This window comes from Passer domesticus, chromosome 5 (genome assembly GCF_036417665.1).
Source record: "Passer domesticus isolate bPasDom1 chromosome 5, bPasDom1.hap1, whole genome shotgun sequence".
Classification (NCBI taxonomy): Eukaryota; Metazoa; Chordata; class Aves; order Passeriformes; family Passeridae; genus Passer; species Passer domesticus.
In genome coordinates this window covers 11812217-11828334 of record NC_087478.1, presented here as the reverse complement: position 1 = coordinate 11828334, position 16118 = coordinate 11812217, and the positions used below count along the sequence as shown (strand labels likewise).

At 45.7% G+C, this 16118-nt stretch overlaps 2 protein-coding genes and 1 long non-coding RNA gene across 4 annotated transcripts in view; 1 reads left to right on the top strand and 2 right to left on the bottom strand.

Moving 5' to 3' along the window:
• Window positions 1-9564, top strand: part of LOC135301678 (uncharacterized) — a 94493-nt gene extending 84929 nt beyond the window's left edge. For both annotated transcript variants that reach the window (XR_010363429.1, XR_010363428.1), the window contains exon 6: window positions 8505-9564. This is a non-coding gene — a long non-coding RNA (uncharacterized LOC135301678). The remainder of the gene's footprint in view (window positions 1-8504) is intronic.
• Window positions 1933-5058, bottom strand: LOC135301667 (inositol 1,4,5-trisphosphate receptor-interacting protein-like). Its single transcript, XM_064421970.1, has one exon. The coding sequence runs from the start codon at window positions 5042-5044 to the stop codon at window positions 2528-2530; it is 2517 nt and encodes an 838-aa protein (XP_064278040.1). The 5' UTR covers window positions 5045-5058; the 3' UTR covers window positions 1933-2527.
• Window positions 9565-11797: 2233 nt separating the features above from the next.
• LOC135301666 (uncharacterized) lies at window positions 11798-14917 on the bottom strand. The gene has a single exon (XM_064421968.1). The coding sequence runs from the start codon at window positions 14904-14906 to the stop codon at window positions 12348-12350; it is 2559 nt and encodes an 852-aa protein (XP_064278038.1). The 5' UTR covers window positions 14907-14917; the 3' UTR covers window positions 11798-12347.
• Window positions 14918-16118: the final 1201 nt, after the last annotated feature.

Below are 16118 nucleotides of genomic sequence, written 5' to 3'. Positions count from 1 at the left end.
TGTTGCCATTTTCCATCTGTTGTCCACAAAGAAGGGAAAGAACCCTGTATCTTCCTCTTCATGATATTTCAGGTCTTAATTCCAAAGAACAGAGATGCCAGGACTTGTCAGCGACATGACTAACAATTTTAGGAGAACTGGCAAGACAGTTCATTTCTCCTACATCTTACTCACAGAAACCATGGTGTAGCCATGATATTTTATGAAAAATTCTCTGCTAGGATTTTTCCCGTCCTGAGGAGCTGAGAGCCTCAGGAAAGAAATGTAAACAATAACTCTCTGCTGCTGTGGAATGCAACTGGTGCATCTTCCATTGGTCCATGTGGATTGTTTTCACTTGATGACCAATCTCAGCCGCCTGTGCCAAGGCTGTGAGCAGTCACAAGATTTTGTTATGCATTCTATTCTTTTCTATTCTTGTTCTTTGCAGCCTTCTGATCTTTCTTCTCTCTCTGTTCTTTAGTATAATATTAATATAATTCTATATATATGTATAGAATATATACATTCTATATATATATTCTATATCTATCTATCTATCTATCTATCTATCTATCTATCTATCTATCTATAATATAAAACTAATTCTTTAGTATATATTAATATAATATATAACATAATAAATCAGCCTTCTGAGAAAAATGGAGTCAAGGCTCATGTCCCCACACTTGGATGGTCCGCCTCAACACTCAGTGGACTTGGCTTACAACAGCATGATCATGGCTTACTTAAAAAATCTCCAGCAGCAGAGCCACAGCAAAAAGGCTTCCAAAGTAAAAACGCCATTCTGTTCTGATAATAGGTATTTGCATTTATAAAACAAATTTTGACTGCTTAGCATCAAGTCACATGTGTGGTGACCATGCTACCATTCCTCAACTCCAGAACAGTGTAAGAATGTAGCAATGAGGAACCAATTTAGCTGAGACTCAGGATTCCCTTTGTGACCAGTTACAGACTTTTTTTAATGGCAAGCCACACCAAAATCAGCAGGACGGGAACATCTCAACGTCCTTCAAAACAGTTACACCTAATGACACCTTTGAAGGCCTCTGAAATTTAAGGTCGTATAATTTTCATATAATTTTAATTATTTTCGTTTTCATTTTTTATACACAAAACAGAGGTTGCCTCACTTTCCTTTAGGCAGGAACAAGCCCTTTCTCATGTTGGAGAGTACACATGAAGATTTACATGGGCATTGCCGAAATTCTCAACCAAACTTTTGAGATAAAGTATTTCTAGTATAGCTGCAGCAATTTATCCAATTGCTAAGGTATTCTAAAATTGACTAGTTGACCCCAGATGTATTGGTACAAAGGCAAAGAGAATAAATACTTCCAAACTCCTATGAATCTTACTATGTACTGCAAGAAGTAAATGATATTTTGTTTAGCTGCATCTCAGCATGGACAAAGCTGTGCATGCAAAGTGGCCCTCGTTGCTATACAATATTACACAGGCCTGGTGGAAAAGGTTTGAGCTGTAGATAATCCGGGCCCCTCCAAAAGGACACAGATAACCAGGAATAGAGAAAACATAACTTTCTGCTGTCACAATTTTGTGTCAAAACCTTGGTTATGAGAAGAGAAAAAAAGATGGATTAAACGACCTGTTTTGTAGTTGGGGACTTCTCTGTCTTTCTCTTTTTGGACTGAATTGCTCCCCAGGAGTGTATAAAAATGACTCTGTAAAGAAAACTTTTCCAAAGATTCCTAAAAAAATTCAGGAGTACTCTGCTGCAAAATTTCAGGCACTTCAAGGCATTTTTAATTCAAGCTTCAAGCATTTCTATGGGAATTCTTGAGAGACCGCATACTTAATATATCCAACATCTCTGATTGGCAAAAGTCTTTATTTCAGATAGGGGTAGAGGAAGGACATCCTCTAAGATACGAGGGTTAAATATGAAGAATGACACATTTCAAGCAATTTGAGAAACATCTCTTTTTATTAATTTTTCAAACATGGATACATTTGAAAAGAGACAGGTCACTACAAAAGGGTAATTTTTACAAAACTAAGGGTAATTTTACCAAACTGACTACACTAAAGGGGCTCTGGAAGGAACGCTAATAAATAAGTCTAATTAAAGCTACAGTTTGCAACTACAAATACAGCTACAATTACAGTTACAACTATAACAAAAGCTACAGCTACAACAACATCTACAACTACAACTAAAACTACAGCTACAACTAAACAACTACATTAAGATGATAAGAGGTTGCTGTCTTTGAGGTGTTCCGAGCAACCTCTATCGGCTTCTGAGTCTTCCACGAGGAAGGATGTGCAGGTGGAGCCAGGTTTTGCCTCAAAGAGTTGGCCACCGTTGTAACTAGAAGGTGCAGGACAAGGCCACAGCAAGATGTGTCTGCACAATGAAGTCATGTGCTGCAGCGTCTTCCTTCCGCAGGAGCAGGAAAGCAGCTTCAGGACTGCCAGTGATGAGGGAAACAATTGTGCAGAGTTGACGTGGCTGCCATCGGATGTGATCCCCAGCACAGCTCTGTGCAGGGAACGCCTCTCAGTGGCTGGAGAGCATCGTCCAGAGGCGAAATCGCAGCTGGCCATATGTTTGCATCAGCTCCCTGTGGGTGGCTGGATCTCGGGCCAGGTGCTCGAAGAGGTTGAGCGGCTCAACCCTTCGTGTTGCTGGCGACACGCTGATCTCTGCAGGAAGCCTCTCACTGCCTTGCACAAAGTGCTCCAGGCGTTTCAACTGCAGGCAGCGGTGCAGGTAGGCCATGACGTCCCACAGCCGCCGTTCAAATTCCCTCCTGCGCCACTGGGACAGCGGTACTGTGGTCAGCACGTGCATGACCACCGTCTTCCAGGTGTAGCTGGAAAACCCTGTGCCCCTCAGGATGCAGGTGAAGACCTGCAGGCATTTCAGGTGCAAGCTGTGACGGGGCAGCTGCCTGGCGATGTGCTGGAAGAATTTCGCCTCTGCCACAGCGTACGTCTCAGGCCACGCTGTGCTTGTGATGAGCTTGGCCTCGGCAGGCTGACTGCTCATAAAGTTGATGGGGCCACCTTTCTGGGGCTCTGTGGGCTGGCTGATGACAAAGATGTCGGAGTCCCCTTGGCGCACTCCAAAGAGAATCTCCACCATCAGGCTCTTCTTGCCTTTGGTAAGCTGGAATTGGCAGGACCGGCTGCAGGGCTGAAACACCAAGTGCCATGAGTAGGACTGAGGCACGTGCAGCCAGGAGCATCTCACCAGCTGGTGGAACCAGTGGGAGGTCTTCTCCACGTCCAGGTAGGAGCCGGTGCAGAGTGTCTCTAGGAGGCTGCGCTTCTGCTTCCGCCACAGCTCCTCCTGCGAGTGGTGCAGGAAGCACAACAGCTTCTCGCCCAGCTGCTCCCTCTCGCATGTGCACACCAGCTCCACGCGGACGCTGAAGGTCCTTGCTGCCATCTGCCCCGCACTGTTCAGTTCTAGGTGGAAGGCATGGCCTGGCGGGGGATTCAGCGGGACCAGCACACGGTACACGCCATCCCACTCGCGGGGACTCCAACCCTCAAAGGCACTGCCCACTCCAATGGCTTCTTGAGGCACTGGGTAGAAGCTATTGCTCACGCTGTCCACAAAGACACGCGTGAAACTCTCCATCAGCTCAGCTGTCACTGAGCAACCTTGCTCCAGCTCCTCCACAGGCCACTCTATGTGATCCACAAAAAGGATGGCTCCCTCATTCCCAGCATCTTGGGTGTCTTCTCCATCTTCTGTTCCACCACTGCTGCTTTCTTCCTTGTCACCGTCACTGTCTTCTTTTTCACTGGCAGCCACGTTACCTTGTTCATCTTCTTTTCTCTCCTCCTTCTTGTTTTCCTCCACATTCGGATCACCTTGCTCTTCAACCTTGTTTCTATCACTTTCATCTTCTTCTATAACTTCCTTCTTTTCTTCCTCAGTTTCAGCAAAGGAACTGTGGGCTTCTTCATTCCCACGTTCACCACTATGTTTCTGCCCAGTGCAATCCCTGCTTCTCTGTTCACTGGCATCACTGCTTTCCTGCACCTTCACATCCGTGTATACTTCCAGTCCATTTACGTTGTCCTCACCTTCATTTACATCATCAGGGTTGCCTGCCTTCATATTTGCGCCATTGGTGTTTTCTTCATTCCCATCTTCTTCTTCCTTTCCAGCGTTTTTGTCTTGCTCCACCTGTAAATCCTTGTTTTCTCCCTCATCTGCTTCATCCACCTCTTCGGTCTTTTCTGCAACGTTGCCAGGTTCTTCTTCAGTTTCTTCATCAGTATTATCTCCTGGCACATTCCCATCATTCCATCCATCATCTTTCTTTAACTCGTGGCCATTGTCATTGTAAACATCATTGTCTTCCTCCACCTGTACATCCTTGTTTTCTCCTTCATCTCGATCATCCACCTCTTCGGCCTTTTCTGCAATGTTGCCAGGTTCTTCTTCAGTTTCATCAGTGGTGTTATCTCCTGGCACATTCCCATCATTCCATCCTTCATCCTTCTTTAACTCATGGCCATTGTCATTGTAAACATCGCTGTCTTCCTCCACCTTGATGTCACAATTCCCTTCAATGACGTCATCGTCTCCTTCATCTGCAGCCACGGGACTGCCTTCTCTGTCACTTCCGCTCCCGTTGTTGTCCGCATCCACAGTTACATCAGTGTTTTCTTCGCCTTCCTCCGAATAAGGACTGTCTTCTTCCTGTTGTGTTCCACTCTCCTCGTGTCCAAAGTCGTTGCAGGAGCTCTGGTCCTTGCCGCTGCTGCTGGCCTCACGGCTCCTTCTCCTGCAGCTAAGGCACAGGCCCAAGAGGAGCAGGACTCCAGCAAGAGCCCAGAATGGCCACTGCTGCAGAGCACCAAAGAGCACGGCTGCCCAGCCCTCGTCCAGGGGCCCCTGCTCCAGCTCCTGCAGCAGCCGAGCCATCTCCTGGTCCAGCAGCTCCTGACGCTCCTGCATTCGCTGGTGCGTAGCCTCATCCAGCCCATCTCCAGCCGGCTGGGGGTACTGGATCAGGCTTTGCACAAGCACGAAGATCAGTGATAGTAAAGCCATGGTCTGCAGGAGGACACACAGAAAGGCTTCAGTGGGGCCGGAATGGAGACAGGCAGTGGGGGTCAGGAGGCGCAGGGATGTGGCGGCAGGAGGGAGAGGGCCCCCGGCAGTTGGCAGGCGCGAGGCCTGCACCGCTGCTGCCCAGCAAGCGCGGCGCCCTCAGCAAGGCGCTCCCGCCGGGCGCTGGGCCCTGGGTGCGGGGACAGGAGCACGGCCCGGTAGCGGAGCCTCTGCCCCGGCCCTCCTCCAGCCGCAGCCCTCCTCCTGCTCTGTCTCCTCGCTGCTGTGCACTCACCGCTCGCCCAGGCTCTACTGGGGCAGCAGCACGCGCTCTGGCCTTTTATAGCTGCCCCTATTGTGACGCGGCCCTGGTGCTGTCACAGAACCCAGAGCGCATCACCCAGCCCCGCCCGCCCTCCCCAGCCCGGGCAGGGAACTCATCATGGCCCTGGGCACCCAAAGCCCCAAGAGACACCAAGTGCAGACCCATCACTCGGGAACCTGGGAACCCCAGAGCTTCCCTTGACAAAGCAGGCACAAGTGCACTCACACACAAGTCTTGTCAAATATAAATTCGGGTGACATGACCCATGGATGTTCTCGGTATACAAGTGCAGGCTTTTATTTCATACCGGTGGGGGACATTTTTTATTATTAGTATTTCTACTTATTACTTTTGGGGCAGGGTGTCACGTAGGCTAATGCTCTGTTACAGATTTAGTGATAAATCCTTCTGAAAGAAGTCTAGTTTGCTTGGATGATGCAGAGGAAGATTTAATACCATCCTGAAAAGGCCAAAATTTGAATGACAAAATTTTGGTGCCTTCAATAACCTCTTCGCTCTCAAACTCTATGGTTCAACACCATGCAAAATTCTGGTAGAGCCAGGATTTTGTTGAGAAAGTAGAATGTCTGGTTTTTGAAATTTGTGCAAAGATGTACCTCTGTCACTCCCACCATCTTCTAAATTGTCTCCCTCAAACAGAGTTAGCCAATCTCTCTGACCGATAAAGGAACTTCTGCCTCTTTCTGCTGTCTCTTTGTGTATTTATCTCCAAAGGACTGTGAGTACAGGAGAGATTATACTCCTCAACCATTCTTTGGGGAACTCACCAATAAATAGAACTGCAGAAATGGGGAGGGCGGAAAGGGAAACAGGATGTGACTTGAGTACCTGCATAGTGACCACAGATGTCCACTGCTAGACAGACACTGGTGTCAGGCGGATCATGCCCTCTCATTAGTGCGCAGAAGGACAATCATGTTGGGATTTCTGAAACTGCTCTGAATTGGGTCTGCTTAACAGATGTCATTAGTAAAATCAGTCAAAGAGTTTTGAACCATCTTCCAAGCTGATGCCACTTATCATGGATCTTCCCCCGTTCTTCTAGGGAGACTGGTTTTGATGTTATCCCATCCTTCTTTGTACAAGGGAGCAAAAACTCTTCACTCTTTCAGTTCTGTTTCCTCTCATTTCCCAAGATTTAATAAAGTGAACACTCAGCAGAATAGTTCTGTATTTTTTGAACACAATTCTTCTTTTATCCAATTGAGGCCCTTCTGTGACCATGAAAACACAAAAACTGTTGTGAGCTACGGATTATACTTAAGAGGTTGTTATGGGTCAGTTCTCCAAGGTTGTTCTTAGTTCAACTGCTATGTAAACTGTTGATGTCAGTGACTGGAAGCTGTTCTCCAGGACATTATATATATGATAATTATATGACAGAAAATGCAATATATAGTTGGATCTGACCTTCAAGTTCTCTAGCTTAAAAAAAAGGAAAAAAAAGTTTGTAAGAAATTTGCTGGTTTTCCTATTACTAAATGCCTTCAGCTTTATATTTATCTTACTGCACATACAAGAGACTTTCCTTGCATGGACAGCAGTGCCCATCCATCGTCAAGCTGGGGTATATTTTAAGTCTCAATGATCACTGCCTCCAGAAAGCATTTTTCAGACAAAAGAGGCAAAGTATTTTGCGGAACTATACAATCTTCCAGCAGCAGGATCTTCACTCTCACATAAACACTTCTTATTTCTCCACAAAGGAATCCGAGATAGATTTTTCTGAGAAATAACAAACCATCAACAATTTATTAAATAACAAACAAGAGGAAAACACCACTTCCTCAGTCACCACGTTTTCCTTGATTTTTATAAGCCTTCGGATTCACAGCTGCTGGTACTACCACAGGAGCCGGGTTTTTTCTAGTTTTACTTTCTCTTCCAGCAGAACAAGCACAGCTGCAAAATGCAAACTCATTTCTAGGCTCTCTTGTACATCCACATTCCAACCAGTCATAGTCGCACAACATCCCATCAGGGTACTGGGATTACTGCAGTGTCACAGACAGATCAGGTGAGGTTCAAGGAGCTGTACAGTTTGAACTATGTTTTATATGGATAATTAAATGATGTATGACATGGAAATTATCCAGCTGTACTGAAACTTAACAAACTAACTGCTCTGATGCAACAATCAAGCATCTCATCGTTTATAAAATGAAATAGGTTTAAAGCAAAAACCATGTAGAGAAAAGAATGCCAGACATTGTAAAGTAGCATGTTCAAAGGACCATTTTTGAACATTAAGCAAGTGTACTCACATTAAGCAAGTGTACTACATTTTCAAAAGAATTCCTGGCACCAAAATGCTCTCTGTTTGCTTTTTCACCATGTTAAAGAATGGATCACTCTTAGGGGGAAGAAAATCCTGTGTGCAAACCACTGCATGAAACTAAGCAATCCTTAAAACGTGGCTAATTTCCATGTGGAGCTGATGATTTAGCACTGGCTTCCTTCAGCAAAAGAGAAAGATCTGCCTGTCTTTAGTTTACTTCTGTAAGATGAAAAAGGTGAAGAGTGTGAATTTGATCTTGCTTCAATTGACTTCAGTGGCCAAACACTTGCCATGACTTCAGTGGGAGTGAGACTGCATCTTAATTCCTTCAATGTGGAGAAAACCAAATCAGCTGAGAATAATGCTCTTGTTTATTGGATTTAAATTACTACCATAGTTGTTTTTAACAGTGCTAAGCAAATCCTGTTTTAAAAGCCACAGGTTCCTTCAGTCATGCTTATTCCTATGTATTGTGTCACAATGTAGGGTTCCGGGTCCTCTGACCAAGTCACAAGTGTTCACAGCAAGCAAGGCTTGCTCTGGGGCATGGCCACATTCCCACATGGGAATGATGTATGTTTGTGGATGTCACTGGTGACAACATCCAAATGTGGGCTGAGGCATCCCCCTCAGCCAATAAACCAGGGTGCACACTTTTGTAAAATGAATGCATTCACTGAGAACAAAGACTATACTAACTAGGATGTCCATGAAACGCAGCAAAGTAAATCAAATCAACGGGGTTACATTTGCAATTAGGAATCTGCATTTCTGCAGGGAAATGTTAGGATAGCTACAAATTTTAAAACATTCCATTTTTGTTTTCTTTTCCTTAGAAGTCAATCAGCCCTCTGGTTTGGCTGTTCTCTACTCTTCCTTATAAAGTAGAACTTCGAGAACTGCTCAGAAAATATGTATGTAAGTACCTCTCAATTAATTAGAAAATATTATTACTCAGAAGATAGACAGAAACAAGACTATCTACACTGAATGAATTAAACATATATGAATTAGGACACAGACCCTTCCATTCTTTGGTAAGGGATGCTGTCCTGCAAATTACATTAATGAATGAGACTGATAGATGAAAACCTTCTGCATCTGCTCTAGCAGTTGGAATGAGGATGTTAAAGAAGGCAGACAAGGAGGATGTGCTACTTAGGGATACTGAACATCACTTCTGTGCTTGAGGAGTTCTGTAGTTTGGATGAAGGTCACAGGTTATCTCCAGCTGCATAAAAATGAGTGATAAATATCTACTGTTTCTCTTAGACTGAAAGCAGTGTTAAACAAAGAGTATTAAAATAAGGAATATTACTCAAAAATCATCCCAAGTTACCTCCTCCATATATTAAAGCTGTAACATAATAATAAAAGCAGCTCAAACTTGTAGAAGTGTCAAAGATACATAGATTAAATAAGATCTATGCAGTGAGAGCACCCTAAAAACATCACAAGAGCAGTGACAATTTCTGAGATAGTAATGACATGAACCAATATTTAAGAGTTAAGTCTAAATGAAGAAGATAATTTTTCAACTATTGGAAAATGGGGGAATAAAGGATGAGATATGTGATTAAAGTTCATAGGGTATTAACAAAGGTGGAGAATGTCTTACTTTGATTCTGTATTACAACATATTTCAATTGCATTGTGTGTAGTTTTAGTTTTACACTTGCATGATTTTTTAGAACACATTTTTAGGCTGGGGCACACAATAAAGGAAATCCATCGTGTGACATTGCATTGATCCCCACATCACTCACTGGAGTATCTTAGCATTTCCAGCACAGGTTCTCACTTCTTAAGGTGAAAACCCAGAGAAGATGCAAACCTGTAACTGCCATTAAGAGAAGGTCTAAGATTTTAATTGCTGTCTGAACACAAAGGAGCTGCACATGCTGTGGTTTCTGGAAGCACTCCTGCAGTTACAGACGCATCTTTAACTAGCCCACCCTGTCCCTCTTTCCCATCCACCACTGACTGATGCAGCTGGGAGATTCAGTAACTGCGGAGCAAAACCTTGCTTACTTTCAGCTCTCCTGCCCCAGCAAATGCTCAGCTCTTCTGGGAAGATGGACCTATGACATAAACACACTGCACCTTGAAGGGAATGAAACCTTCCCTTCAAAGACACGCACGTGACCAGGTGTTTGGAACTGCCTGCTGTTGCCATTTTCCATCTGTTGTCCACAAAGAAGGGAAAGAACCCTGTATCTTCCTCTTCATGATATTTCAGGTCTTAATTCCAAAGAACAGAGATGCCAGGACTTGTCAGCGACATGACTAACAATTTTAGGAGAACTGGCAAGACAGTTCATTTCTCCTACATCTTACTCACAGAAACCATGGTGTAGCCATGATATTTTATGAAAAATTCTCTGCTAGGATTTTTCCCGTCCTGAGGAGCTGAGAGCCTCAGGAAAGAAATGTAAACAATAACTGTCTGCTGCTGTGGAATGCAACTGGTGCATCTTCCATTGGTCCATGTGGATTGTTTTCACTTGATGACCAATCTCAGCCGCCTGTGCCAAGGCTGTGAGCAGTCACAAGATTTTGTTATGCATTCTATTCTTTTCTATTCTTGTTCTTTGCAGCCTTCTGATCTTTCTTCTCTCTCTGTTCTTTAGTATAATATTAATATAATTCTATATATATGTATAGAATATATACATTCTATATATATATTCTATATCTATCTATCTATCTATCTATCTATCTATAATATAAAACTAATTCTTTAGTATATATTAATATAATATATAACATAATAAATCAGCCTTCTGAGAAAAATGGAGTCAAGGCTCATGTCCCCACACTTGGATGGTCCGCCTCAACACTCAGTGGACTTGGCTTACAACAGCATGATCATGGCTTACTTAAAAAATCTCCAGCAGCAGAGCCACAGCAAAAAGGCTTCCAAAGTAAAAACGCCATTCTGTTCTGATAATAGGTATTTGCATTTATAAAACATATTTTGACTGCTTAGCATCAAGTCACATGTGTGGTGACCATGCTACCATTCCTCAACTCCAGAACAGTGTAAGAATGTAGCAATGAGGAACCAATTTAGCTGAGACTCAGGATTCCCTTTGTGACCAGTTACAGACTTTTTTTAATGGCAAGCCACACCAAAATCAGCAGGACGGGAACATCTCAACGTCCTTCAAAACAGTTACACCTAATGACACCTTTGAAGGCCTCTGAAATTTAAGGTCGTATAATTTTCATATAATTTTAATTATTTTCGTTTTCATTTTTTATACACAAAACAGAGGTTGCCTCACTTTCCTTTAGGCAGGAACAAGCCCTTTCTCATGTTGGAGAGTACACATGAAGATTTACATGGGCATTGCCGAAATTCTCAACCAAACTTTTGAGATAAAGTATTTCTAGTATAGCTGCAGCAATTTATCCAATTGCTAAGGTATTCTAAAATTGACTAGTTGACCCCAGATGTATTGGTACAAAGGCAAAGAGAATAAATACTTCCAAACTCCTATGAATCTTACTATGTACTGCAAGAAGTAAATGATATTTTGTTTAGCTGCATCTCAGCATGGACAAAGCTGTGCATGCAAAGTGGCCCTCGTTGCTATACAATATTACACAGGCCTGGTGGAAAAGGTTTGAGCTGTAGATAATCCGGGCCCCTCCAAAAGGACACAGATAACCAGGAATAGAGAAAACATAACTTTCTGCTGTCACAATTTTGTGTCAAAACCTTGGTTATGAGAAGAGAAAAAAAGATGGATTAAACGACCTGTTTTGTAGTTGGGGACTTCTCTGTCTTTCTCTTTTTGGACTGAATTGTTCCCCAGGAGTGTATAAAAATGACTCTGTAAAGAAAACTTTTCCAAAGATTCCTAAAAGAAATTCAGGAGTACTCTGCTGCAAAATTTCAGGCACTTCAAGGCATTTTTAATTCAAGCTTCAAGCATTTCTATGGGAATTCTTGAGAGACCGCATACTTAATATATCCAACATCTCTGACTGGAAAAAGTCTTTATTTCAGATAGGGGTAGAGGAAGGACATCCTCTAAGATACGAGGGTTAAATATGAAGAATGACACATTTCAAGCAATTTGAGAAACATCTCTTTTTATTAATTTTTCAGACATGGATACGTTTGAAAAGAGACAGGTCACTACAAAAGGGTAATTTTTACAAAACTAAGGGTAATTTTACCAAACTGACTACACTAAAGGGGCTCTGGAAGGAACGATAATAAATAAGTCTAATTAAAGCTACAGTTTACAACTACAAATAAAGCTACAATTACAGTTACAACTATAACAAAAGCTAGAGCTACAACAACATCTACAACTACAGCTAAAACTACAGCTACAACTAAACAACTACATTAAGATGATAAGAGGTTGCTGTCTTCGAGGTGTTCCAAGCAACCACTATCGGCTTCTGAGTCTTCCACGAGGAAGGATGTGCAGGTGGAGTCAGGTTTTGCCTCAAAGTGTTGGCCACCGTTGTAACTAGAAGGTGCAGGACAAGGCCACAGCAAGATGTGTCTGCACAATGAAGTCATGAGCTGCAGCGTCTTCCTTCCGCAGGAGCAGGAAAGCAGCTTCAGGACTGCCAGTGACGAGGGAAACAATTGTGCAGAGTTCACGTGGCTGCCATCGGATGTGATCCCCAGCACAGCTCTGTGCAGGGAACGCCTCTCAGTGGCTGGAGAGCATCGTCCAGAGGCGAAATCGCAGCTGGCCATATGTTTGCATCAGCTCCCTGTGGGTGGCTGGATCTCGGGCCAGGTGCTCGAAGAGGTTGAGCGGCTCAACCCTTTGTGTTGCTGGCGACACGCTGATCTCTGCAGGAAGCCTCTCACTGCCTTGCACAAAGTGCTCCAGGCGTTTCAACTGCAGGCAGCGGTGCAGGTAGGCCATGATGTCCCACAGCCGCCGTTCAAATTCCCTCCTGCGCCACTGGGACAGCGGTACTGTGGTCAGCACGTGCATGACCACCGTCTTCCAGGTGTAGCTGGAAAACCCTGTGCCCCTCAGGATGCAGGTGAAGACCTGCAGGCATTTCAGGTGCAAGCTGTGACAGGGCAGCTGCCTGGCGATGTGCTGGAAGAATTTCGCCTCTGCCACAGCGTACGTCTCAGGCCACGCTGTGCTTGTGATGAGCTTGGCCTCGGCAGGCTGACTGCTCATAAAGTTGATGGGGCCACCTTTCTGGGGCTCTGTGGGCTGGCTGATGACAAAGATGTCGGAGTCCCCTTGGCGCACTCCAAAGAGCATCTCCACCATCAGGCTCTTCTTGCCTTTGGTAAGCTGGAATTGGCAGGACCGGCTGCAGGGCTGAAACACCAAGTGCCATGAGTAGGACTGAGGCACGTGCAGCCAGGAGCATCTCACCAGCTGGTGGAACCAGTGGGAGGTCTTCTCCACGTCCAGGTAGGAGCCGGTGCAGAGTGTCTCTAGGAGGCTGCGCTTCTGCTTCCGCCACAGCTCCTCCTGCGAGTGGTGCAGGAAGCACAACAGCTTCTCGCCCAGCTGCTCCCTCTCGCATGTGCACACCAGCTCCACGCGGACGCTGAAGGTCCTTGCTGCCATCTGCCCCGCACTGTTCAGTTCTAGGTGGAAGGCATGGCCTGGCGGGGGATTCAGCGGGACCAGCACACGGTACACGCCATCCCACTCGCGGGGACTCCAACCCTCAAAGGCACTGCCCACTCCAATGGCTTCTTGAGGCACTGGGTAGAAGCTATTGCTCACGCTGTCCACAAAGACACGCGTGAAACTCTCCATCAGCTCAGCTGTCACTGAGCAACCTTGCTCCAGCTCCTCCACAGGCCACTCTATGTGATCCACAAAAAGGATGGCTCCCTCATTCCCAGCATCTTGGGTGTCTTCTTCGTCTTCTGTTCCACCATTCCCAGCATCTTGGGTGTCTTCTCCATCTTCTGTTCCACCACTGCTGCTTTCTTCCTTGTCACCGTCACTGTCTTCTTTTTCACTGGCAGCCACGTTACCTTGTTCATCTTCTTTTCTATCCTCCTTCTTGTTTTCCTCCACATTTGTATCACCTTGCTCTTCAACCTTGTTTCTATCACTTTCATCTTCTTCTATAACTTCCTTCTTTTCTTCCTCAGTTTCAGCAAAGGAACTGTGGGCTTCTTCATTCCCACGTTCACCACTATGTTTCTGCCCAGTGCAATCCCTGCTTCTCTGTTCACTGGCATCACTGCTTTCCTGCACCTTCACATCCGTGTATACTTCCTGTCCATTTACGTTGTCCTCACCTTCATTTACATCATCAGGGTTGCCTGCCTTCATATTTGCGCCATTGGTGTTTTCTTCATTCCCATCTTCTTCTTCCTTTCCAGCGTCCTTGTCTTGCTCCACCTGTACATCCTTGTTTTCTCCTTCATCTGATTCATCCACGTCTTCAGCCTTTTGTGCGATGTTGCCAGGTTCTTCTTCAGTTTTCTCAGCAGTATTATCTCCTGGCACATTCCCATCATTCCATCCTTCATCATTCTTTAACTCGTGGCCATTGTCACTGTAAACATCATTGTCTTCCTCCACCTGTACATCCTTGTTTTCTCCTTCTTCTGCTTCATCCACCTCTTCGGCCTTTTCTGCAATGTTGCCAGGTTCTTCTTCAGCTTCATCAGTGGTGTTATCTCCTGGCACATTCCCATCATTCCATCCTTCATCCTTCTTTAACTCATGGCCATTGTCATTGTAAACATCGCTGTCTTCCTCCACCTTGATGTCACAATTCCCTTCAATGACGTCATCGTCTCCTTCATCTGCAGCCACGGGACTGCCTTCTCTGTCACTTCCGCTCCCGTTGTTGTCCGCATCCACAGTTACATCAGTGTTTTCTTCGCCTTCCTCCGAATAAGGACTGTCTTCTTCCTGTTGTGTTCCACTCTCGTTGTGTCCAAAGTTGTTGCAGGAGCTCTGGTCCTTGCCGCTGCTGCTGGCCTCACGGCTCCTTCTCCTGCAGCTAAAGCACAGGCCCAAGAGGAGCAGGACTCCAGCAAGAGCCCAGAATGGCCACTGCTGCAGAGCACCAAAGAGCAAGGCTGCCCAGCCCTCGTCCAGGGGCCCCTGCTCCAGCTCCTGCAGCAGCCGAGCCATCTCCTGGTCCAGCAGCTCCTGACGCTCCTGCATACGCTGGTGCGTAGCCTCATCCAGCCCATCTCCAGCCGGCTGGGGGTACTGGATCAGGCTTTGCACAAGCACGACGATCACTGATAGCAAAGCCATGGTCTGCAGGAGGACACACAGAAAGGCTTCAGTGGGGCCGGAATGGAGACAGGCAGTGGGGGTCAGGAGGCGCAGGGATGTGGCGGCAGGAAGGAGAGGGCCCCCAGCAGTTGCAGGCGCGAGGTCTGCACCGCTGCTGCCCAGCAAGCGCGGCGCCCTCAGCAAGGCGCTCCCGCCGGGCGCTGGGCCCTGGGTGCGGGGACAGAACGCACGGCCCGGTAGCGGAGCCTCTGCCCCGGCCCTCCTCCAGCCGCAGCCCTCCTCCTGCTCTGTCTCCTCGCTGCTGTGCACTCACCGCTCGCCCAGGCTCTACTGGGGCAGCAGCACGCGCTCTGGCCTTTTATAGCTGCCCCCATTGTGACGCGGCCCTGGTGCTGTCACAGAACCCAGAGCGCATCACCCAGCCCCGCCCGCCCTCCCCAGCCCGGGCAGGGAACTCATCATGGCCCTGGGCACACAAAGCCCCAAGAAACACCAAGTGCAGACCCATCACTCGGGAACCTGGGAACCCCAGAGCTTCCCTTGACAAAGCAGGCACAAGTGCACTCAAACACAAGTCTTGTCAAATATAAATTCGGGTGACATGACCCATGGATGTTCTCGGTATACAAGTGTAGGCTTTTATTTCATACCGGTGGGGGACATTTTTTATTATTAGTATTTCTACGTATTACTTTTGGGGCAGGGTGTCACGTAGGCTAATGCTCTGTTACAGATTTAGTGATAAATCCTTCTGAAAGAAGTCTAGTTTGCTTGGATGATGCAGAGGAAGATTTAATACCATCCTGAAAAGGCCAAAATTTGAATGACAAAATTTTGGTGCCTTCAATAACCTCTTCGCTCTCAAACTCTATGGTTCAACACCATGCAAAATTCTGGTAGAGCCAGGATTTTGTTGAGAAAGTAGAATGTCTGGTTTTTGAAATTTGTGCAAAGATGTACCTCTGTCACTCCCACCATCTTCTAAATTGTCTCCCTCAAACAGAGTTAGCCAATCTCTCTGACCGATAAAGGAACTTCTGCCTCTTTCTGCTGTCTCTTTGTGTATTTATCTCCAAAGGACTTTGAGTACAGGAGAGATTATACTCCTCAACCATTCTTTGGGAAACTCACCGATAAACAGAACTGCAGAAATGGGGAGGGAGGAAAGGGAAACAGGATGTGACTTGAGTACCTGCATAGTGACCACAGATGTCCACTGCTAGACAGACA

What these genes read in the sequence shown, in the direction of transcription:
- LOC135301667 (XM_064421970.1), bottom strand. Translation starts at nt 5,044, where the DNA reads ATGGCTTTACTATCACTGATCTTCGTGCTTGTGCAAAGCCTGATCCAG.
- LOC135301666 (XM_064421968.1), bottom strand. Translation starts at nt 14,906, where the DNA reads ATGGCTTTGCTATCAGTGATCGTCGTGCTTGTGCAAAGCCTGATCCAG.